The sequence below is a fragment of the Microtus pennsylvanicus genome, chromosome 3 (genome assembly GCF_037038515.1).
Source record: "Microtus pennsylvanicus isolate mMicPen1 chromosome 3, mMicPen1.hap1, whole genome shotgun sequence".
Lineage (NCBI taxonomy): Eukaryota > Metazoa > Chordata > Mammalia > Rodentia > Cricetidae > Microtus > Microtus pennsylvanicus.
The window spans coordinates 72,471,285-72,495,439 of NC_134581.1; the positions used below are offsets into that span (position 1 = coordinate 72,471,285).

The 24,155-nt window shown below is 43.9% G+C and overlaps 1 protein-coding gene across 7 annotated transcripts in view; it reads right to left on the minus strand.

The window, feature by feature from the left end:
- LOC142846115 (NXPE family member 1-like) overlaps nt 1-23,676 on the minus strand; it is a 43,547-nt gene extending 19,871 nt beyond the window's left edge. For 3 of the 7 annotated variants that reach the window (XM_075966026.1, XM_075966024.1, XM_075966025.1), the window contains exon 1: nt 23,338-23,676. Coding sequence is in view for 1 of the 7 variants with exons in the window: in XM_075966020.1 (XP_075822135.1) it covers nt 22,956-22,990 (35 nt within the window). In the remaining 6 variants the exon portion in view is untranslated. Of the gene's footprint in view, nt 1-13,878; nt 14,238-22,955; nt 23,194-23,337 lie in introns of all 7 variants that reach the window. The other 4 variants (XM_075966020.1, XM_075966021.1, XM_075966023.1 and 1 more) reach the window with 3 other exon arrangements.
- Nucleotides 23,677-24,155: the final 479 nt, after the last annotated feature.

A 24,155-nucleotide genomic window follows, 5' to 3' on the forward strand; every position in this document is an offset into this window, starting at 1 on the left:
TATCTGTTCTTGTTAATTGAAGTATGCTAACTCAGGGTTTTTATGCTTAAAATCTCACCTGAGAATAGTTCCATGCTACACTGGGATCCTGAACACACAGTGTAGTTGCTGGTCCGCTAGTAAAGGCTTTCTATTGGCTTAAACCCATGTCTGAGCAGGCTTCGCTGGTGAATACTCCACAACATTTCTGGAGGTCCCACTCAGATCCCAGACACCAGTCTTGGAGACACCAGCGTTGGAAGGCCCTGCTGATCAGAGGGTGCAGTCTGCATAGCCTGGCAGCGTTGGAAGGCCCTACTACTGATCAGAGGGTGCAGTCTGCATAGCCTGGCAGTGTTGGAAGGCTCTGCTGATCAGGGGGTGCAGTCTGCATAGCCTGGCAGCGTTGGAAGGCCCTGCTGATCAGGGGGTGCAGTCTGCATAGCCTGGCAGCGTTGGAAGGCCCTGCTGATCAGAGGGTGCAGTCTGCATAGCCTGGCAGACTTCTGTAAGCTCATCAACATGGAGGACTCCTTCTCCTCAGCGAAAGCTCCCCGCTCTCTACCCAGACTTACCTGGAGGATGTCTCTAGGCCCAGGATGCTTGACTTATCTCAGGAGTGACCCTTGACACAGATACCTGCAAATGTTCTTCCCCTGTTGACCCACATGGTAATCTAGGCCAGTGCTCTAGCCATTTTGATAGGACCCTCTTGTCACATGCAAAGCCTTATGATAGGAGACGGCCACTTAATGCAAACTAGGGTTTGTCCCCAGGCTCCCTAGTGCTTATATTCATTACATGCTGGAATAAACTTGGGATGATTCACTGAACTCTGTCTCCTGGACAGCTGTCTCTGTTACAAAGCTTTTTGTCACTGCTACTGCCTCTTGCCCTCTTGCCCTGGTGACCCACAGGCTGAGAGGGAAAGAACACCCCCACAGATGCTGCTTGTAAATAGGGAGTTGGTGAGCACCCCCTGCCCGAGAGAAGCAGCCTTTTTAGCCTGGCTGTCCCAACTTGAGGATCAGCAGTCTTCTTTGTTCTACCTCTGGTTTTCACCTTTGCATGGGGCCAAATACGGTTGGAGGACAATGGAGGCTTCTTGGCCAGGGCAATTCTCTGGAATTGACTAAACATTTTTTCAGCCCGTTTTCGAACCATGACCGCCCAACCAGGCATGGGCAAAAAAACTTTTCGCTCTCTCTCTCCCTCTCTCTCTCTGAAATAAAAGAAAATAAAATCTGGAAATACAATGGCCAATTAAATGCCACTAGGGTGGTTGCCAGTCTCTTAAATCAATGAACAGGTTTATGCTTGTTAGGACTTTCAATCCCCCCAGGTGGCTAAATTGCCTCGGGAATATTGAAGAGCTCTGACAGCGTTTCCTCTCTTTTCTATAATGGGAATTCTGCTTCTCACCAGCTGCTCTTCACAGGAGCATGCATGGGGCGCGGAATGCAGCCTGTCTTAGCTGCCATGTGAGCGCAGGGACAGAGCCTGTCTCCTGGCCACCCTGCAGGGCGAGTGGGTGCAGGAGCCTTTAGCCACACTGAGCCCACGCGCCAGCCACCCCTTGTAGACAGCCTGCACGAGGGGCAGGAGCTTTTTGTCTCCACCACACACAGCTGCAGGCCATCATGCGTGGCTAAGTGTGCTCATCTCAGTGAGTAGGGCCTGGGGATGGAACGTGTGCCGTCTACCCGGAGGAGTCTACCCAGCCAGCTGCAGATGGTTTCTGCTCCGGTTCATGTCAGTCCCCTCCCCACATCCCACCGCTGCTGCCCTGTGGCAGGAGCTCCGGCACAGACAGGCACGAGATGGTACAGACATGTGGAAGAGGCCAGCGGCAGCTCAGTTGTTACAACTCTCCAGACAGCACTGCTTGCTGGATACTGGGGACCATTGTGCTCTCCCCAAAATCCGCCAGGAAATTTCAAACTGGTGGGCACAGCTGGCTTTGCCTTTGTTCCCCAGGGGATCCCTCCTTCTTTCCTAACACCCTCCCTTCCCAAACAGGCAACAGGCTGCTACTAGACGCAAAGCACTTCCGCGCTTACCAACACTCTTCTTCCAGAAGCTACAATTGGAATTTATTTCCCCCATTATGCCAACATTATACTAAGACTTTAAAAGCTCAAAGTTTTAGCATTAAGAAATGGAGTTCTGGCGAGCTACTAATCTAGCACTAGAAACAAACACTGGTTACTTACTGTTTAGTTACAAGCTCAAGATGTTTAAGTTTCCTTTGATTGATCTCTAACTATAAACATCAAAATTCTTCTCATTGGACTGTTTAATCTCTATCTGACTCTCTGGACATAAAATGTGCGTGTTTTTTAATCCGAAGTCATAGCCCCCAAGATGTAAATCTGTTCCAGCTGTTTTACAGACACCAGTTAACTGCCTTTTTCTACAATGTGGATTTCAGTAGACTGGTAATGCTAATATATTATACAACTTTTATTTCCTCTGGTAAACTAAAATTCATACAAATTTCAAGGAATCAAATTCATAAGACTTGGAGCAACACATCAATCCAAAAGGTTCCAGAAGTAAGATTTTCTGAACTCTCTGAAGCCCCTGCACTTTAACTTCTGCCCAGCCTATATCTTCACAGATCTTCAACTGGCTGACAATCGCCACCCAGGAAGCACATACAAATGACAAACTACCAATACTTCTGATACACAAGCCTTTGTCTAAACCTTTCAGCCTTCCTGGGCCCTGACAAGCCATGCCTCAGTTCAGCAGGAAGCAGCTAAGAAAGGCACTGTCCCCATAACACTTGCTAGACAGGTGTGGCAACACAGAGCTGGCTTAGAGTGCAGGCTCCTCCTGGGACAGATGAGATGAAGCTAGGAAACGGTTTCTTGGCAAACCAAGCATAGATGAAAGCAAACTTTCTTTGCCCATTTCTCAAATGTTCTCTCAGAATCTGTATCCTGGATAAGGAAGTGGGCTTTGAGCTCAGTTCTTCACGCTCTACCGCATATAGATTAAGGAAGTGATCTGCGTCTGTATACTTTTTTGCCTTGTTTCTTTACACTTCTTTTTATTTTTATTACTGTTATTCATTGAGATATTGTTTCTTGCAAGGTGAGGTAAGAGCTTCTCATGATCATGTACGTGAGTAAAGGGGTTTCCAGAGCTGAAGTAATGCTTTTTAGTCTGTATAAAAAGCCATACAAAATAAAGTTTGTTATGCAGTTGTTCATACTCTGTATCCCCTGTGTCCCGATTTGCATGAGACCCTTACCCAGGGACCCCAACACACTAGACGTTGACAGACAGGCTAAGTCAAAAGAAAACTTGCTAACAGAAAGGAACAAAGTAGCTACCTATAATGCCAACTGACATACAAAGATGGACTCAAATTTATCAATAGGTAGATTCATTAATTAAAATAGTTCTTAAAAGATAGTGCCTGCCCTGGGACCAGGTAACTTCCTAGCACTCTGGAAGTTGTAGTTCTTAAAAGATAACACCTGCCCAAAGACCAGGTAATCTCCCAGTACTCTGGGAGTTGAACTTCTTAATGTATAACAACACAGCCTTATGAAAAGATTCAGTGGTATATGGGTTTTGTCCATATAAGCCCCAACAACACAAGTATCAAAGCACACAACTAAAAAGTTTCCAGATGATGGCTCTGACAAGATTCTACCTTGGTCAATATTTAAAATTTTAATAAAAGCTAATTTTTAACTTCACCTGCTGTCCTTAATAAATATCTGTTTCAAATCTAAGACAAGAGGCCGAGGTGCCTGTTTAACATATAAAAATTGGACCTGAGTGCCAGGTTCTCCCACTGTGCCTTAGCTCTTACCTGACAGGGTATAGCTCATATACACTTAAAAGAGATCCATCCAGACGGAACCTTCGTCCGGCGATGGATGGAGATAGAGACAGAGACCCACACTGGAGCACTGGACTGAGCTCCCAAGGTCCAGATGAAGAGCAGAAGGAGGGAGAACATGAGCAAGGAAGTCAGGACTGCGAGGGGTGCGTCCACCCACTGAGACGGTGTGACTGATCTAATGGGAGCTCATCAAGGCCAGCTGGACTGGGACTGAACAAGCATGTGATCAGACCGGATTCTCTGAATGTGGCTGACAACGAGGGCTGACTGAGAAGCCAATGATAATGGCACTGGGTTTTGATTCTACTGCATGTACTGGCTTTTTGGGAGCCTAGTCTGTCTGGATGCACATCTTCCTAGACCTGGATGGAGGGGGGAGGGCCTTGGACTCCCCACAGGGCAGGGCACTCTGTCTTCTCTTAGGACTGGAGCGGGAGGGGGAGGGGAAGGAGTGGAAGGGAAATGGGAAAAGGTGGAAATTTTAATAAATAAATAAATAAAAATAAAAACTAATAATGGCTCCACCTTTATACCAGTTCCCAATTCAAGGCCTTCTACACACAATGAAAGATTATCCACCACACAAGGATTCCTTACAATCCCCAGAGCCAAGGTTTCATAGAAAAAAACCCACTTAAAAACAACAAAAAAGGGAGGAGAGGGAGAAGAGTGGGAGGAGGGGGAGGGAAAGGGGAGGCTGGGAGGAGGTGGAAATTTGTTTTTTTTTTCTTTATTCTTTTATCAATAAAAAATGTTTAAAAAAAAAAAAAAAAAAAAAAAAAAAAAAAAAACAACAAAAAAGCGAATGTTTACACCTCTAACAATACAATTGGCAATGGTCTAAAAAAGTCCTCTATAGACCCTTTTGGTCTGAGGATTTCGTAGAGGTAAGAACTCTAGTGATTGGCTGCTCTGCTTCTCTGATCTTTTAGCTTTAATCCCCTGGCAAGACCAATTACAATTCATGCTTCATCTGGTGTCCAACTTTTGGGCTACAAATTCACGAAAAAGCCACTTGCCTGTGAGTTTGCAGCCAATGGCACAGGCTAGAGCTACACATAGCTGGAGTCACTGCCCTGGGGTTAGGTTTTCCTTTCTTCTCTCCCAGTGGGTTATGGGCTTTTCCTGAATTCCCTTCTTGGGTTGCTGCCAAACTAGGTAGCTGCCTTGAAACCTGCAATCAGCCTCATGCCTTCATTGCCATCAGCAGCAGATTTAGTGAGACAACTGGGAATCCTTAAAGGGAGGAATTAGTTAAAACAGAGAGCTTTTTTTCCCATCTTAAAAAGTGGGAAACATTATTATTGTGGAGAGAGTTAGGCCTTTGTATGATTACTCAATGCATGGTTTCAAAATGGAACAATTAAACGAAGGGATAATCAACCGGGATTGACATATGTTAATTATCATTTTGATAACCTTTATCGTTGGTTTTATAATTCTTGGCTTATCGCTAAAAATGTTGGCTGATACGAGTGCCAAGATATAGGGCTTAGAAACACTTATTCAAACAGATCATAAAGATATTCAGATCTAGATGGAGGAATTTAAAGGAGAACCAATTTCAACATTGCTTTATAAGTTAGAGAGGAACAGCCTAAGGTTTTCAAACAACCATCCTTAATTATTACAGTTATTTTACAAGAACTGCCAAATGACAGAGATCCCTAAGACTGTTTAAGTAGTCACTGAAATCATGTGGAGATAGTAGATTTAAGGAGATTCAAGGAAGCAATAGTCTCATATGACATGCATTCACCTTTCGTGAGGTAGATGTTTAATTCCTAGAGGCTGAAGAGACTTGGTTACAGCAGTCTTAGAGCCTGGTCCTCAATGGAGGACTTGGTGGAAAGATGACTTTATGACCACTGAGCAATAAATTAGGGCTACAGGTATGAAATTTCCTGAGATCAATTTCTTGAAGACAGAAATTGTGCTAATGTAGAAAGGCAATCTCTAGATGATGAACCACACAATGGCTTTATGCCATGCAATAGCTTTGGATGTTTGAGACAGGGTTGAAGAAGTAGGAAAGAAAATTGAGTCATTTTCTAAAATAATACAGGGACCAAAAGAACCTTCACTGATGTCTTAGAAAGATTGACTCCAGCAATAAATAGAATGATGATACCAAATTCAGAAACTAGACAAATAATAATCAAATCTCTGGCTTTTGAAAATGCTAAGGAACAATGAAAAAGTGTAATTAGGCTGTTAAATGCAAGATTAGCACCCTTAGAGGAATGGATACAAGATATAATCAACATTAAATCTAATGACCATGCTAATGCTTGGATAGGAGAGGTGATTTCCAGAGGTTTGAAGAAAAATCACAATATCTAATATTTCAATTTTGGTAAGCAAGGTCACCTAAAAAGGAATTGTAAACAGGGCATTCCGAGTAACAATGTTTGTTCTAGGCATAATCCAAACAGAATGTCCCTCCCTTCTGGATTATGCAGAAAGTGTGACAAGAGCAGGCATTGGACTAATGAGTGTAGATCAACAAGGGTCAGTCAAGGTAACCCTTTGCCATTTGGAAACACCTTGACAAATTCAGTTCAGTTGTTTCCTGTCATAGAGGAAACTCCTTCCCAGAACAATTAAAGAACTTAATGCCTATTGTAAACAAAACAAAACAAAACAATAAAAGCCATACTGTTCCTGATGATAAAACAGTTTTAGAAAAGAAAACAAAAATTTCAGAAAAAACCTATAAATCAAAGCTGATAAAGAATTGATTTGAACAATAGAGACCTCTTAATTAGAAGAAATGATAGTTAATCAAACAGCATGGTTGTTCAATCTAAACTAACCTACAAAACTAACAAGTGTCTTTCATTTGATCAGATATAGCTTATCAAAAAGGGAATCTCCCCAAAATTAGGGTTGGGAAAGGGTTTTGTTTCTGTGTTTTCAGGAGAATAAAGGCATCCAGCTAGGGAGTCTGAAGACCACTGGACAAATGAGACATCTGAAGAAAAAGGACAAATCATCCAGAAAAAATACCCCAAGAATAAATTTGCCTACTGATAAAAGGTAGATTATTGAATCTACTTTTATCCCCAAAAAGCAACTATTAGTTTTCAATATTTTATATTGATATGGATTTTGTATATTGACACAAATTTAAGATTTGTTAGAACATACTATACATATATTACTAATTTTGTTCACGGTATTGTACCTATACAGCTCATTTAACAATTAACAATGCCATTAGACAAACTTCTAGTCCTTGAAAGTTATTATTTCAACATTTAAGATAGTAAGAAAATGCAGATTATTAATTAGTCACCAATTACTGTAAGACTTTAAGACAATCCTGAAGCCATTTTTGACAATTCTGAATCCTCTCAGCCTCTGTGCCATAGTGCTTCCCCTCCTCCCCTGGAAACCAAGGACCTAACAGCCACACATGCACGCACTCAGTTCCTGAACAATTACCCATATATGTATGTTTTGATTCAGTCCCCTGGAAAATGGGGTCAAAATGACCTCTTACCTCATTTGATCTGACAACAGCTCTCCAGTCAATTATTGGTAATAGCCCTTTCAAATAAGCCAATCAAGAATAGTCAAAGAACAACCTCCCTTGCTTCTGTGGCCCCTTTAAAAGTAGACTGTACCAGCTATTCGAGGTCTCTCGGCTTCCCGAATGCTGAGGGACCCTGTCATGACAGAATTAATAAAATCCTCATGCTTTTGCATCGGCTGTGGTGTCTGAGGTGGTCTCTGGGGGTGACTCCTCCTCGGTGTTTGGACGCTAGAGTCCAACATTTGGTTCCCTGACCAGGAAACAAGTCGCTCCTAGACACACTCTAAACCCAGTTGGAGGTGTAAAGAAACGAGCTCATTTATATGTCTGTCTGTTTGCGTATTATGTTTCTGTTTCTGTGTAATTGTAGATCAGTAATTTGAGAATTGTATTTGCGCAGGGTCTGTATTGAAACGGGGATAAGGGAGGAGGCAGACGTGTCCTGAGATCCCTTGCCCTAACCCTGAAAGACGTTTCATGGGCATTTATGAGAGGGAGGGGTGACCAGGTCGCCCTAATCTCCAGGGGAGATATGATCCTCCATCTGTATTTTTGGATCTACTGCCGCACGGCTTCTGATTTTGAGTCTATGTCTGTCTTTTTGTTCTTGTGTATTTTCAGTTCTACATCAGAATGGTGGTGAGAGCACCAGCTTCTGGTTTTGAGTTTATGTCTGTCTCTTTGTATTTTTGTTTTTGTATGTCGGTTTGTCTTTGTTAAAATCCACCTGTAGGAATTCAGAACCTGGCACCGGCCCTCTCGCCATCATCAGTTCCCCTGATTCCGAAAGCACCCCCTCTGCTGGAGGAGGTGATGGCTGCCCATTCCCAAGCCTTTTGTCTTCTCTCTTTCCTGTACAGGAGTGCAAGAAACCCAGAATCCAGGCACCTCTGGTTCTTCCTGATATCCAGCCGAGCATGGCAGACTTCTCCCTCCTCCTCCCCCGGAGGAAGCACTTCATTCCTGAGGAGCTCTGTTGGTCGGACCCTAGCCCTGAAAACTTCAGTACTCAGCATCTACGCTGGGACAGGGGAAGGATGAGAGTGACTTCCCAAACATTTCCCCTAGCCCTGTTCTGTGTATGAAACACCCCGTCTCAGCTTGGACTATGTCCCAGGAGCTGACAGCAGGCCAACCCAATCACTGAATGAGATAGAGGATGGGACACCTTCCCTTTGACTTGACCTGAATGGGACTTCAGTACTCCAGCTTGTAGGTAGCAGCTCTGTCTTTATTGCCAGATTCCCAATTGGTGTGTCTAAAAAAAAGTGGGGGGCTGCAAAGCACCCCACTAACTTGCTAATTTGGCTAAGGTAAGAGCAATAGTACAAAGGTCTGATAGTACTCCTACAGGATTTTTAGAAAGACTATTAGAGGGGTACAGGATGTAAACCCATTTTGATCCCATGGCAGCAGATCACCAAGCCAATGTAATGATGTCTTTTATAGGCCAGTCAGCATCAGACAGCAAGTTGCAGAGAATGGAGGGACTGCAGAGATGCTCCCTCCAGGACTTAGTAAAGGAAAAAAATTAGACAGATAGGGAGGCAACAGAAGACGACAGCTGCAGAGACTGCGCACCTCAGACAGAGCAGCCCCTGAGTGGCCGAATACGGACTTTAGTGCTGAGGAGTGGCCCTACAGGACTTTGGGCTCGAGACACTTCCCAAAGCAGCTGCTGAGCAGAAGCGGGTCGGAGCACAGCCGGCTACTGAAGCAGCGCTCTGCCCACCTGAAAGGCCTGCGCAGCGGCCAACGGCCACCGTGACAGTACTGAAATCCCCCCCTTGCTTACGCTGTGCACCCAGGTGTCCGATTCTGGGGTGTACGGGAAAAGGGGGAGGGGTTCCCTCTCGCTATGTTTAAAGCATTTGACTATGGACACAAGGATGGCTGATTATTCCTGAGTGTCCCACACTTTTATTACAAAAAGACCTGTTGGAGACTTTGACTTCCCCTACTGTTCTCCAGGGCTGTAAAGAAAAGCAGGCTGCTCTCTGCCTTCGCCATGCCCACCTCGCTGAGGAAGGCTTTGCAGCCACTGCCGGCCGCGAATCCTCCTCCCAGCTGCCTTGGTCACAGCCCAAGCCTGGGAACTCTGCTTACAGCCACCTGCCCCGGCAGGTAGCGACTGACTGAAGCGAGGAGGAGCTGGGAGATGCCGGAGCCCAATTCCAAACAGCCTTCCCAAGCTGCTTGCAAGTTTCACAGAGAACAACTGTCCCCAGCTCCCAGACCGCAGCTGTGGGAAGCTTGGGGTTCAGCAATGCCAAGGAGAGCCGGTTTTGGTGGCGCATGCTGGTAAGAAGGCAGGGCAGCAATGGTGAATGACCTGAGCAGCCTACTTAAAGGGACATCGGCCGGATGGCAGAGAAGCTTTCTCTTACCAGGACTAAGGAGGTCAAAGAAAAAATCTTCTTGAGGTTTGGACTGCCCAAGGTAATTGAGGTTAATGGTAAAACTGCCTTATTGCCCAGAAAAGTCAGGGCATAGGTAAGACTGGGGAAAATTACATTGTGCATACAGACCCCAGAGTTCAGGACAGGTGAAAAGGATAAATAAAGACCCTTACCAAATTAGCCTTTGGAATCTGGCACTAGAGACTGGGTACAGCTCCTTCCCCTAGTCCTGTTCTGTGTGTGAAACACCCAGTCTCAGCTTGGATTAACCCCCTATGAGATCCAATATGGGGGACCCCCCTCTTAGTTTCCTAAGGCCCCTCATGACCCATTTGCTCATAAATCCTATCTGCAGGCGCGGTTGAAGGCTCTCCAGATCTCCGAGCCCAGGCATAGAGACCCCTGGCCACCCTGACACCCGAAAATCTCACATTCGTTCCAAAATTGACACCTGGGGTATATCCCGAGGGACATGAGGAAAGCTGCAGCACCCCACAGCCAGAACAGCAGCTGCCCGCTCATACCTGCAATCCACACCTCCTCAAGCCCTTGCTTTGATACTCCTGCCCTCACCCCTGATGCCTGTCAACTAGTAGCAGGGTTAGCCTCCTGGGATATCCAAGATACATATCCCCCACAGCTGCCCCTGGAGGCTGACAAAAGATTTTCCCCTAGAGGAAATTTGGGTGCGGGGGTCCTCTTGTCTCCCAGGGGCGAGCAGCGGGATGTCGGGAAGGACTTGGAGTATGAGATGGTATTTAAAAAACCAAATACTATCTGACCAGAGCCTGCTGCTGCCGGCTGGACTAGACCCTCCCTAAAGGGGCTCTAGCTATCCCTGCTCCTGCCCACTGACTAAGCTACTCTCCCTGCTTCTCTGCTGGCACCTCCGAATACCAGCCCGGGCACCCGGAAATCTCACACCTGTTCCAGGTTGGAGATTCTGTGTACGTTCGGAGACACCGGTCCCAGAACCTTAAACCTCTCTGGAAGGGACCCTACACCTACTGCCCTCAAAGTGGACGGTATTACAGCCTAGATCCATGAGTCTTACGTCAAGCCTGCACCTCCACAGGATGACCCAGGACCATCCAAATGAAAGCTTCAGCATACCCAAAATCCTCTCAAGGAGGCCTGATTCTGCCAGGCTTGCTGATCTTTGCCCTGATGTTTATACCTCAGGACTTAACCTGGACCCTGACTAACTTTGAGACTGGGCCAGCCTTAAGGCTAGCCACTGCAGTTCATCCCCTGGATGCCCGTGTGTTTTAGCAAATGACTCTTGGGAGGATACTGAACAAACCCCCGGAAACTTTTATCCTGTATACAAATATTCTGAATAATATATTTGTTCGGGGGGAAAAGCAGTATGGGGGGGGGCTAAAATATTTTATTGTGCTGCCTGGGGATATAAAACCAATGTCAATGTCTCCTGGTTGAGAGTTAACAAAAAGGACTTAGTCTCTTTCACCTGTACCACACCAGAAAAAAAAAAATCTAAAACCACAATCACTTTCACTATAAAAAAATAAAAAAGAGAGAGAGCTAACCAGTTAACAGGCAATACTTGGGGTTTATGGTTGTATGATCCAGGAAGAAAAAACATAGGAATTCTGTCCACTCTGTGAGTTGTTGTAACACCTCCAATGACCATAGTACTAGGGCCCAACTTGGTATTACCTGACCAGGGCCAGCTAGCCCCTGCCGAGGTAGCCCCCCTTGCCAGGGCCTTAGGCCCCACTCCTAGTGCTAAACACCCTTCTGCAACCCCTGCTTCACTGCTGGCAAGCTCTAATACAGGCCAGCGACTGTTTAATCTGATAATGGGAGCCTTTTCTTTGCTAAATAGTACTGACCCCAGCTTGACACAATCTTGTTGGCTATGCTTGTCAGCAGGATCTCCCTAATATGAGGGAATAGACTCATCTGGCAGTTTATTGATCTATGATGGGCCTACAACACTGGTTTGTTAATTTCTGTGTACAGATCCAATTGGTCCTCCAAATTTACTAATATCTCAAGATTGAGATATTTGACCAAATAAGAGGAGGGAATGTAAGACTTTAAGACAATCCTGAAGCCATTTTTGACAATTCTGAATCCTCTCAGCCTTTGTGCCACAGTGCTTCCCCTCCTCCCCTGGGAACCAAGGACCTAACAGCTACACTCGCACGTACTCAGTTCCTGAACAATTACCCATATACGTATGTTTTGATTCAGTCCCCTGGGAAACGGGGTCAAAATGACCTCTTACCTCATCTGATCTGACAACAGCTCTCCAGTCAATTATTGGTAATAGCCCTTTCAAATAAGCCAATCAGAATAGTCAAAGAACAACCCCCCTTGCTTCTGTGGCCCCTTTAAAAGTAGACTGTACCAGCTATTTGAGGTCTCTCGGCTTCCCGAATGCTGAGGGACCCTGTCATGACAGAATTAATAAAATCCTCATGCTTTTGCATCGGCTGTGGTGTATGAGGTGGTCTCTGGGGGTGACTCCTCCTCGGTGTTTCGACGCTAGAGTCCAACATTACAATCAAATTTATAATTATATTAAGTATGTTTTCAACATAAAACCATATATCGTTTAGATAGACAGGTCATTTTCAAATTCTTTAGAGATATACAGAATATGGCATTTAAGATGTTTTAATAACATAGATTCTTTTTTTAAAAAAAATAACAATGAGATATGCCTGCTTCTGGCAGTACCAATGTACTTCGGAGAAGATTTTGGGCCAAAGCAGATGGTAAAAAAGGGGGATTGCTTCCAGGCAACACAGCCTGGACAGAATAGATTTTCCCTTCTGTGCCATACTGACCGAGGAGACTTTAAACTATTTACTTTTAAAGAAAGATTAAAGACAGCTACTAAAAATATTTCTTTTGTCTCCCAATCAGCCCCAGATATTAGAAAAAGTTTTAAAAATTAAAAAATTTAAATTCCAGTTGTTGGAAGTAGCTCAAAGGGTGTTGGGACAGACCTTTTGCATAAATGGAAAGCCACCATCGCCTTCTCTGATGATGAGACAAAGTTAGACTTACAGATGAATTCTGGGGTCTTGCACTCTGTCAGAAGAATATCTCCTAGCTGAAAGCTCTGCCTCCAATCAAAACATACACTTGGACCATCTCTCAGATTGACAGCGAAGATTAGCATGGGGTATGGGTAGAAGCCAACCTTCCAAGACTGGCCCAACAGCAAACACCTATGTTTGTTCAACTAACCAGTTCAATTACCCCCATCCAGGTTAAACAATACCCAATGACCCTGAAAACAAGAAGGGAAATTGCAGTCCATATTCCCTGATTTGGAGAATCCCAGTCACCCTGGAATTTACCTCTTCTGCCTGTAAAGGGACCTCTGATCCTTATGAGTCTGATTCTTCCAGAGAAACAGGTGTACACTGTCTTGGACCTGAAAAATGCTTTTTCCAGTCTCCCATTGACAGAGTCAACCCATCTTTGCTTTTAAATGGACAGACCCAGAAGGAGGTTACAGTGAGCAATATTCCTGGATCAGGTTGCCTCAGGATTTAAATGCACTAAATGCAGACTTCTGGCCCTTCTGTCGGAGATTTTCTGGGAAAAGAAATTATAAAAAGGCCACTGAGGGAATGCTGCCAGAGCTGGAGACCTTGGACTACCGAATGCCAACTAAGAAAGCCCAACTTTGTACATCAGAGGCTGCCTATCTTGGCTACCAGCTGCAGCAGGCAAAGAGGTTGTCCCAGAGTAGGATTGCTGCCATCCTTCAGATCCCAACCCCAAAGGAGAAGAGACAGGGTCAGAGTTCCTAAGTGCAGCTGGATAGCATTGCCTCAGAAAGCCAGAGTTTGTGGAACCAGCAAAGGCCTCTCCACACACCAGCACAGGAGGATGAGGGGGCGGGGGAGGGGACAACTAAGCCCTTAATCTGGACTGAGACTAAACAAAAGACAAAAGAGGTTTTAACCCAAACTTTGAGGCCATGGAAATGCCCTATGAAATACCTGTCCAAACTACTGGACCCTGTCACCACAGGATGGCTCACCTGTCTAAGATCTATGGAGGCAACAGCTAGTTTAATGAAATTGAACTCTAGGTCAAGATCTTATACTCACAGCACCCCACGATGTGGCTGAGGTCCTTTTCCGAGGAGCATCCGAATGCTGGCTGTCTACTGACTACCCTCGAGCTTGGTTTGAGAAACCCACCACTGTCAATTCAGCCGCGCTTTTGCCTGATGACCCGGGTGCTCATCCATGACAGTCGTGAGGTGAAAAATGAAACTGGTGCTTGGGAGCTGCAATAGATACTTTACCCGAAGCGATTTGAGCCCAAGCCAGGTATCTCAGTCCAGAGAGTAGAACTGATTGATCTGGCTCAGGCTCTCAGATGGGGAAGAGGAAAGTCCACCAGCATAGACGTGCTTTTACTGCCTGCTGTGTCCACGATGTGATCCATAGGAAGAGGTTTCTCACTGTTGAGGAAAGAACATTGAAAACTCTCGGCTCTCCTAGAGACTATTTGGCTTCCTCTAGAATTTGCTAGCCTCCACTGCTAGCTGCTGACCTGATTGCCTGACAAATGGCCAATGGAGCCCATTGATATTTTCATGACACACCTTGACCCGGTACTACCTGAGACTCTATGGTCAAGGTAAAATAAATAAATAAATGAATAAATGAATGAATGAAGGAAGGAAGGAAGGAAGAAATGAAGGAAGGAAGAAAGGAAGGACAGCTCAAACCCACAAGTTGATGGAGGACACCAAAGAGAAAGATTGTTCTTCCAGAAACAACTGGCAGGACTCTGGTAACTGACCTTCACCAGGATACTCCTCTGGGGTCCACAAAGCTTTCTGAGTTGCTCGGACCAAGGTATGTTATACCTAGACTGGACAGCCTGGCATGGGATGTCTCAGCCAGATGCTAGGTTTGTGCTCTAGTAAATCCAAAACAGACAGCTCTTACCCAGGAAAGCTTCAGAATGAGAGACCAGTATTTCAGTGAACTCTAGGAAAACTGACTGGAAAAAATGGCCTTCTGGGGGAGGATAAATGAACTTGCTCGTTTTTAAAGATACCCTTTTCATGTGGGAAGAAGCATTCCCTACCCAGTCTGAAACTGCTCCTATAGTAACCTAAAGGTTCCTTCAGGAACTGGTTCCCTGATTTGGCTTTCCCTTAGCAATGGGGTCTGACAATGACTTGGCTCCCATAGCCCAAATCTCTCAGGTAATAGCTAAAGTATTAGACATAGATTAACAACTTCATTGTGTAAATAGACTTCAGAGTTCTGTTCGGGTAAAAAGAATAAACAAGACCTCAACAAAACTCAAACTCTCATTGGAGTCCAACAAAGGATGGGTAGGCCTCCTTTCTTTGCTTTGGCCCACTGCGCTCCTCCATGTAGGAGGCATTTACCCCCTGTGAAATTATGTTTGGAAGAGCTCCCCCACTGCTTTCCAGGCTCAGAGAAGATCACTTGGCAGAACTTTTTAACCATTTTTCTCTCAAGTCCCTACAGGCCCCCCAGTACTTCATAAAGTGTCTGGGAAAGACCCCGCTGACCTCCAAATCCACCACAAGTCTTCCCTTGTTCCAGTCTAATGATACTGTCGGGGCCAAGTGAGTAGCTAAAAGGGCACTGGAACTAATCTGAAGAGGACCCTCCAAGGCAATTCTCTCTACTCCCATGGTCATGGTGATGAAGGTAGCTGACATTGCACCATGGATTTACCATGCCTAGGTGGTAGCCACAGACACTGCTGTCAAATGGACTTTCTTCTGGACTACGGATCCATTGAAATTAGGTTTTATTGGGCCTCAGTATGAGACTGTGGGTGAGAGCTGTCTCCTCCTATTTTTTATTTCTTTCTAGTGCTGGGATTAAAGGTGTACACCACTACTGCCCAGTTTCTATGGCAAACTAATGTGGCTACTGGGGTTAAAGGTGTGTGCTACCACTGCCTGGTCTGTAACGCTGACCAGGGCGGCTGTTTTACTCTCTGATCTTTGGGCAAGCTTTATTTATTAAAATACAAATGAGATATCACTACATGCCACGGTTAGCAAAAGAAACTCAAGAAGAGAAAGAGACAGAGACTAAGTCAGATAATCGGAATCAATCTGTTTTCTTGATCACCCTGGCTAACTGCTCTGCTGTCAGCACTGACAGGGGCTCTAATTCTCATTCTAATTCAATTAACAGCGAGCCCTGCATCTTAAACTACAAGAGAATGAATCCATGGTTTGACTCATTCGCAAAGACCAGAGGGGAAGGAATGTAACAGGGCCCCAGACCTTAGCCCAACTGACTCCATGATGGAAGTGCCATTCAGGCTATAAAACTCAGCATATAGAAAGTATTACCAGGCCGGGCGGTGGTGGCGCACGCCTTTAATCCCAGCACTCAGGAGGCAGAGGCAGGTGGATCTCTGTGAGTTAGAGGCCAGCCTGGTCTGCAAGAGCTAGTTCCAGGACAGGCTCCAAAACCACAGAGAAACCCTGTCTCGAAAAACCAAAAAAAAAAAGAGAAAGTATTACCAGCAAAAATGAAAACAGAGACCTAATCCATCAAAATCTATATAGTTTGGGAAAGTGCCAAAATGTACTAACCCTGCTTTTTAGCTTCTGTAGCTCTGCTTCTGGCTAACTGTTCTTGTTAACTGAAATGTCAACCCAGGACATTTGTGCACGTGTGTGTGTGTGTGTGTGTGTGTGTGTGTGTGTGTGTGTGTTTAAAAGCTCACCCTGAGAAAGGCTCAGTGCTACACTGGGATCCTGAACACCCAACGTAGTTGCCAGCCAGCTAGTAAACACTTTCTATTGGTTGAAACCCGTGTCTGAACAGTCTTCTCTGGTGAATACCCCACACCAGAAGTACCTTTCTGGCCACCAAACTCAGCAAGTAAACAGCATCAGCTGGCAAAACTAAAACAAAGACTTAATTTATTGAAGTCTATATTTCTGGGAAAGTCTCTAACTATACTTTGATACTACTTGGGTATTTAAATAGCTGTTCTTATTGACTGAAGTATATCATCCCTGGATATGCTTTTGTGCTAAAAGCTCACCCTGAGAAAGGCTTGGGGCTACAGCGGGATCCCAAACACCCAGTGTAGTAGCCGACCAGTTAATAAAGATGTTCTAATGGCTTAAAGGAATGTTCTAGTGGTCTTCTATGATTTCTTGTAGGTATTCATAATTGGAGACATAGTTGGACATCACTTAAGAGGCTTAGTGAAAAGAGAGATTCACTCTGTCTGCTCATTTCAGGGGAGGGTCCACATGCGCTCAAGGGGAGAATCTAAGTGGATAGTTACAAGAGGAGAAACTGTATTTTCTTGTTGCAATTGCTGCTGTTTGGCTACCCACTTCCTCTTGCTACACCTGGTAGTGAAGGCTGTTTGTCTTTATCTGGAGGTCAGTGTCTTTTTTTTTTTATTAGTGCTCCTTTTCCTGCTGTTACTATTGCTGCCTGGTAAAGCGGTATTTCCAACTTACTGTTTACCCACTGCCCTGGTTAAAAAAGCTATAACATTTCAGTAGGGTGTAATTGACATATAATAAACATACATGCGTCAAATACACAGTTCTAAGAATGCTGAGAAGCGTTTTCATCTGCGTAGCTACTGCACTCAACACTAGCATGATATACTTGTGTGTGTGGTGTGTGTGTGTCCCTGGTAGTCTGGGTACCATGTGTATGCAGTAGTCATAGAGCCCAGAGCTATGTGTTGGATCCTCTGGAATTGGAGTTACAGATAGCTACTTCCTGGGTTCTGAGATACAAACCTGGGTTCTCTGGGAGATCAGTCAGTGCTCTTAACTATGAACCATCTCTCCAGACCCTTTTTGTTTGTGTTGTAAGACAAACAGTCTCACTATATAGTACTGGTTAGCGTGGAACTTGCTATGTAGACCAGGCTGACCTCAAACCTACAGAGATTCATCTGCCTTTGCCACCTAAGCGATAAAATTAAGAGTGTGCCCAAACACTCAGCTTGTGAAATACTCTTTAGTGGACTGCGTTTGAGAATCTGTCATCATTGTGGCATTTGCCTGTTCTCTGTTCCTTTTCATTACTGAACAGGGCTTCGTTTTATGAATATATCCTACAAATTATTTCTCTCTCTCTCTCTCTCTCTCTCTCTGTGTGTGTGTGTGTGTCTGTGTCTGTGTCTGTGTGTGTGTGTATTCATGTGCATCTGCTTGTACATGTGGATACCAGAAGTCAATGTTTGGTTTCTTTCTCCGATCTCTGTTTTATTTTTTGGACAAGGTCTCTCACTAAACCTGGAGCTTGTCTTCTTGGCTAGCCTGACTGGCCAGGAAGAATCAGGGTTCCTCTTGTCTCATCCTCCCCAGGACTTGGCTTTAAGGTGTGTGCTACCATGCTGGGATTTTTACATGGGTTCTGGGATGCATGTGCGTCTTATGTTACTTGTATGGTGAGCACTTTACCAGCTGAGCCATTTCTGCAACCCCACACTCTCCATTTCAACCTTTACATCATTTTGTGAACATAAGAATTATTTCAAGCATGGGAAGGCTTCTGTGGCTATGCAGAAACAGTTCTCTACACAGGCAAAGGTTTTCATAAATACTGGAGTGGTTGGATATTTTACTTTTGAGACATCTGCAAAAAGCCTGCTAGACTTTATTGCTGTGTATCTGTAACAATGTCTCTAGTAGCAAACACTAAGTCCTCCGCCTTGTCTGAACCTGTATAGACTCGAGTCTATGCCCCTGATGGTTTTGTATGGTTGTTCTTATTTTGAACACGAATCTTCCTTGGCCACAGGTACTTGAAGGGGACAAAGCGGGAGGAGTGGGTGGCACTGGTGCTAGTCTGGCTATGGCCGAGTCTCAGTTTTCTTTGACTATAAACTGCAAAATGGTTCCTTGCAGCAGTCCACAGATGACATCCCTGACCTGTCACGTAGGCCGATTCCCCTGTGAGGCCCTGGGGTGTCCCTGAGCACAAACAACTGAGCACCCAGTCAGGAGATAAGTCCAACCGTCTTCCTGCAGGTCTCCTGGCTCTTCCTTCTTCATTTTTTTTTCTGAGATAACCCCCAAACCTACTTTCCTACGGCTCCAACTGCCTTCAATTCTTATCATGTGATACCTTCATGGTCACACTTTTCTACAGTTGTGGATGAATTCAAGGGACCATGACTGATGGACACTGGTGAGTTGGTAAGGGGGAAAATCATGTAGCTCCCACCAGCATGAATTCCTTCTTCAGGGACCCAGCTTCCTCCAGGGTCTGCTAAGTTTTAATTTTAATTTATTTATTTTTTACCATCTTTAAATGTATTCAAAGCAATTTAAAAATTTTAATCTATGTTTTCAAATGTTTTCTATGGGACACATTAGTCCCACACAAACAGCTCGTTTTTCCCACCGGGAGCTTTCTGAGTTTCTCGCATTTTATCAACCCACCTGCATCCCTTTGTCTTCCTATTTGGATTTATTTGTCCTCTCTGTCTGTATTCCTTTCTCCCTTCTTGACTTTTCTCTGTTACTCAGGGTTTAAAATTATTCTATTTTCCCAAATGATTTGGATTGCCAGAATGCTTAAGTAATTTCTAGTTTGTTTGAGAGATTACAACATGCTCCTTAGACTTCACTTTTTTAGTCTCTCTCTCTCTCTCTCCTCCCCGTCTCTGTGTATGTTTTTGTATGTGATGCGTGTGCACACATGGGAGCTCTCATGCCACTGTGCATGTAGAGGACAGAAGATATCTTTGTTTTTTTAGAAATAATTTACTGTTACTTTATGTGCTTTGGTGTTTTGCCTGCATGAATGTCTGTGTGAGGGGGTCAGATCCCCTGGAACTGGAGCTACAGACAGCTGTGAGCTGTCATGTGGGTGCTGAAGATTGAACCCAGACTCCTGGAAGAACAGCCAGTGCTCTTAACCACTGAGCCACCTCTTAGCCTCCCAGAAGACAATCTGCAGGAGAGTCAGTTCTTTCCTTTTAATGTTGGTTCCAGGAATGGAACTCAGGGCATCGGGCTCAGAAGCAAATGGCTTTACCTCCTGAGCCATCTCGCTAGCCCTTAGTTTCAAAAATAAATTCACACTTAAAGACTTCTCAGGAAGTGAAGGAGCCTATAAAATTATACTCCCTTTGCATTGAATTATCTCCCATGTTAGTTGTTGTTAGCATTGCCAGGTATTTGAATCTTAAAGTTATTATTATTTATATGCTATAAATTGTTATTTTTGTAGAATGCTTTGTAGCATGAATTCTAATTGGCCTAAATGATAAAAACCTAGAGTCAGATCTAAGGGTTAATGATGAAGATCAGAGAAGCAGAGCAGCTAACCACTACAGTTCTTTCCTTTGCCAGTTCTCCAACTGAATGAGCGATCCTGGCTCTAAAATCCTCAGACTGCTGCTGTCTCCATGAAACCTCAGACTGCATCTCAGACTGAATCTTCAGACTGCATCTGAGCTCCTGTGTCCTCCTGCCTTATATTCCTCTCTCTGCCCAGCCATATCACTCCTGTCTCTACCTCCCTAGTGCTGGGATTAAAGGCATGTGATTCCAAGTGCTGGGATCAAAGGTGTGAGCTCTGTTTCTCTTTTAGAATGATTCAATCCCATGTAGCCCAGGGTGGCTTTGAACTCACAAATGTCCCTCTGCCTCTGTCTCCCGAGTTCTGGGATTAAAGGTGTGAGCCACCACTGCCTGGCCTCTATGGCTAACAAGTGCCTTAGCTCTGCACTCTGATCTTCAGGTGAGTTTTATTTGTTAGATCACACACACACACACACACACACACACACACACACACACACACACACAAATATCACCACAATGCTTACTCATTCAGCTTCTCATTTTTCATTCTTTCTTACATTTCTGTTTTATCATTTAGGGATAATTTTTCTTCTACTTAACATCTACCTACATCTTAAAATTTAAATTTAATTTTAAAACTTTTGGTGACATAGTCTTACCAATTTATTTTATTTTTATATTGAGTGTTATTTTTGCTGAGTGTAATTCTGTATTGTCAAGTATTTGACATATTTAAAGTGTATTGGTTCTTTAAAGGTGTTATTTCATTTTCCTTTTAAAACCCTAATTACTATGTTTTTGTCTGTTTTTTTTTCTAGAATCTAGATGTCTCTGGTCTCCACTATCTTGGTTGTTCTCTGATGCTTCTGTCTGATTGAAAAAAAATTTATTCAGTTTTTTTCATTTGTTTTTATGAGGAAGTTATAAATTAGTTTAAGAGTTTTGGAAACATAAATCCTACATGTGTAGGTATATACTATATACACATATGTATGTATGTTTATTTGGGTATATATGTTCATTCAGTATATATATATATGTATATATATATATAATTTTTAGTTTTATGTGTATAAGTATTTTTCCTGCATGTGTATTTGTATACCACTTGCTTGCATGGTGCCTAAGGAGATATCAGTTTGCTTAGAACTGGAATTGCAGATGGTGGTGAGCCACCATGTGGATGCTGGGAATTGAACCCTGGGACAAGTGTTCTTAATCAGCGAGCCACTTTTCTGAATATATATTTATATATCTCTCTCTATATATATATACACACACACATATATATACACACACACAGATAATTATACATTATATTTACATACAATATAATAATATATAATTCGCAACTAATTAAAAATCCATGCATCTCTTAATTTGCTGAGAATTTCATTGTGCACATATTTTTATCTTAGTCGCTCTCACATTACATCACCACACTCCTTTCAGATCCACCCTGATTCCTCTTCCAACTTCATGTCCTGTTTTTAATTTTTTTTTGTGACCCTCTGAGTGAAATACCACCCACAAACTCATGGGTGTGGGACCATCTCAGAGATTCTTAGACCACACCCTAGAGTAAACAATATCTCAATATCTCCTTCTCCCAGCAGCTCTCCAGCTAGTGATGTGAGCTAGTGACACCTCCCTATTGCCAGTTGATAATGATTGGCTCTCTCCTCTCTCTCTCTCTCTCTCTCTCTCTCTCTCTCTCTCTCTCTCTCTCTCAATATATATAATTTTAAAATAAATCCTTGTGGCTGATATACAGAACCTGTGGTTTATTTTTGTAGGATTTCCCAGCAGCAGCCTTCAGAGAGCAGAGATGATCTGAGTGACTTATTGAATAGCACATCTGTCTCACCTTCACCAGATGTGCACGAACACATGCGTGGTGTCTAATATGCAGTATTTGCTCTTTCCGTATGTTCTATTTGATGAAGGAGGTGCTCTAAAAGAAACAGTTTTCTGTTTTTAACGCTGCTAGAAGTTGAGCTACCTTGAAAGGTCTTTTCTGATTCATGTGATGGATTATACTAATGTATTTTCTAAAGTCAAATCATATTACCACTGCTGTCTGCAATTCAACCAAGCCATAACATAAGTCACAATTTCAATACGACCCACCCTATTGTTAGTGAGAATATAAATTAATGCAGTCATTTTCGGAAGCACACGTCTCTCTCTTGTTGTCCACTCTGTTTTAAACTGTATCTACTTGAACCCTAGGTCCAGGTAATTCATCGTGTGTAGATAACAAAAGATCTCTCACTTAATCCCATAAAAAAATCCCTGATAAAATTTTATTTCAGTTGACTATGTAATTCTGTATCTGAATAACATGGACATTAATATGAATTACTAGTTAAAATATAGTTAATCTAGCATTCAGATCACTCCCTCCACATCAGGCTCTCGACCAAGGCGAGAGGGTCTAGCGGAGGAAGTAACAGCACGGTACATCTTCCCCACAGTTCTTCGTGTGTATTAAACACACTCACAAAGCAAAACATCCAAAGACAACCTTTAAAAAGATGCCACCGCTTTTCTGACTCAAGAAGACAACCTTCTAGTCCAGCAGGACGACTCCCTCCTTTTAGAAAGGTTTTCAGAACGATCCGAGACCACACTGAGCTTTCTCACATCCCAAGGTCCCACGGCGTACTCACACATACCCCATCAGGATGATACTACTGAGAAAACCCGAACTAAGCCATAGGACCAACTGCAGAGAAATAGTACTGATATTTATCGTGGGACTTTCCCCGATAGATGTGATAAACATCTGCTCATGCCAGATACTGCATGGAGAGCAGTCAAAGACACAGCCCCTCCCAACTCCAAGTGAACCCGTATCCTAAGTGGGTTACTTACAGGAAAGAACATGGGTGGCTCAAAGACAGCCGCATCACTGGGAAGCCCACCGCAGCATGCGTGATGACTCGCTTACAGTGAGTCCCAGGAGCTCTCTGGCCCAATCTGCAGGCAGTTCCACTGGGTCATCAGTTGTTTATTGCTTTTTATAACTTCTGGGAGGAGCCTGCAGTCTTGCAGCTTTTCTGAGGTTCTAGAACATTTTAAGATTCTGGTCCCGAGTCCTAGGAACTCCCTTCTAGGAAGGAAGGTTTTAATGTGAAGGAAATAGATGCACGACACTTTGTAGCAGAACAACTCAAATATTGTAGAAAAAATAAAGTGAAAATAAAGCACGTGGAGGAAGCAGCCGTTCTTTGGAACGAAGCTTTGTCAAACTCACCTTCCTCCCTTGCACCCATCTGTAATAGCTGTTTCCTTTTCCACTTAGTGATTTAGTTGTCCTGGCGGAGAGGTGTGGTACTCTCTTCTTCTTTGTCCTGTTTGAACTTGCAAAATTAATGTAGTTAGCAATGAGAGCTTTGTATTTGTGCAATGTGGGAAAAGCTTATTGAACAAAGGGGAAAGAAGAGCAAGGGCGGGGGAAGAAAAGGGAGAGGGAGAGGGAGGAGAGAGAGGGAGAGAGAAGGAAGAGAGAGAGGGAAACAGGGAGGGGGAGAGGGAAGGAGAGAGAGCGGGAGAGCACAGACAAGGGAGCAGAGCAAGATCAGAGCACATAAGAGCAGAGGGAAAGAAAGACAGGAAGGGGATGACTCACCATTTCCCTTTTTCTGTATTAAGTTTGGTTTTACTTTTTAAGGTCTTTTCTTTCTCAAGTCATTACAACGCTCAAAATGGGAAAGGGGAGGCTAGAGATCCACCTTGACTTGGTGACAGATGCTAGCAATGTTTGTGGACAGAAGCAAGGAACCTAATAGCTACACCAAAAGAGACCCTTGAAAGCCTTAAGTTCAGTATGAATGACAGTAGGAAGGGCTACCAAACTGGGGGGGGGGTGTACTAAATATACATAAAAGCTCAGCCCCGCTTCCGAGAGTCTTCTAGCTCTGCAGTCCTTCATCTCCCTTGGGGTTGGGGTGGTGTCTGTAATGCTTGTAATGAAGTTAACTGTTGCTTGCTCTGAACTCTTTTAATTCTTCAGTTTGTGGATAAAACGAAGTCACATGCTAACCGGCAGCACTTGTCACCAAGAAGCAAGCT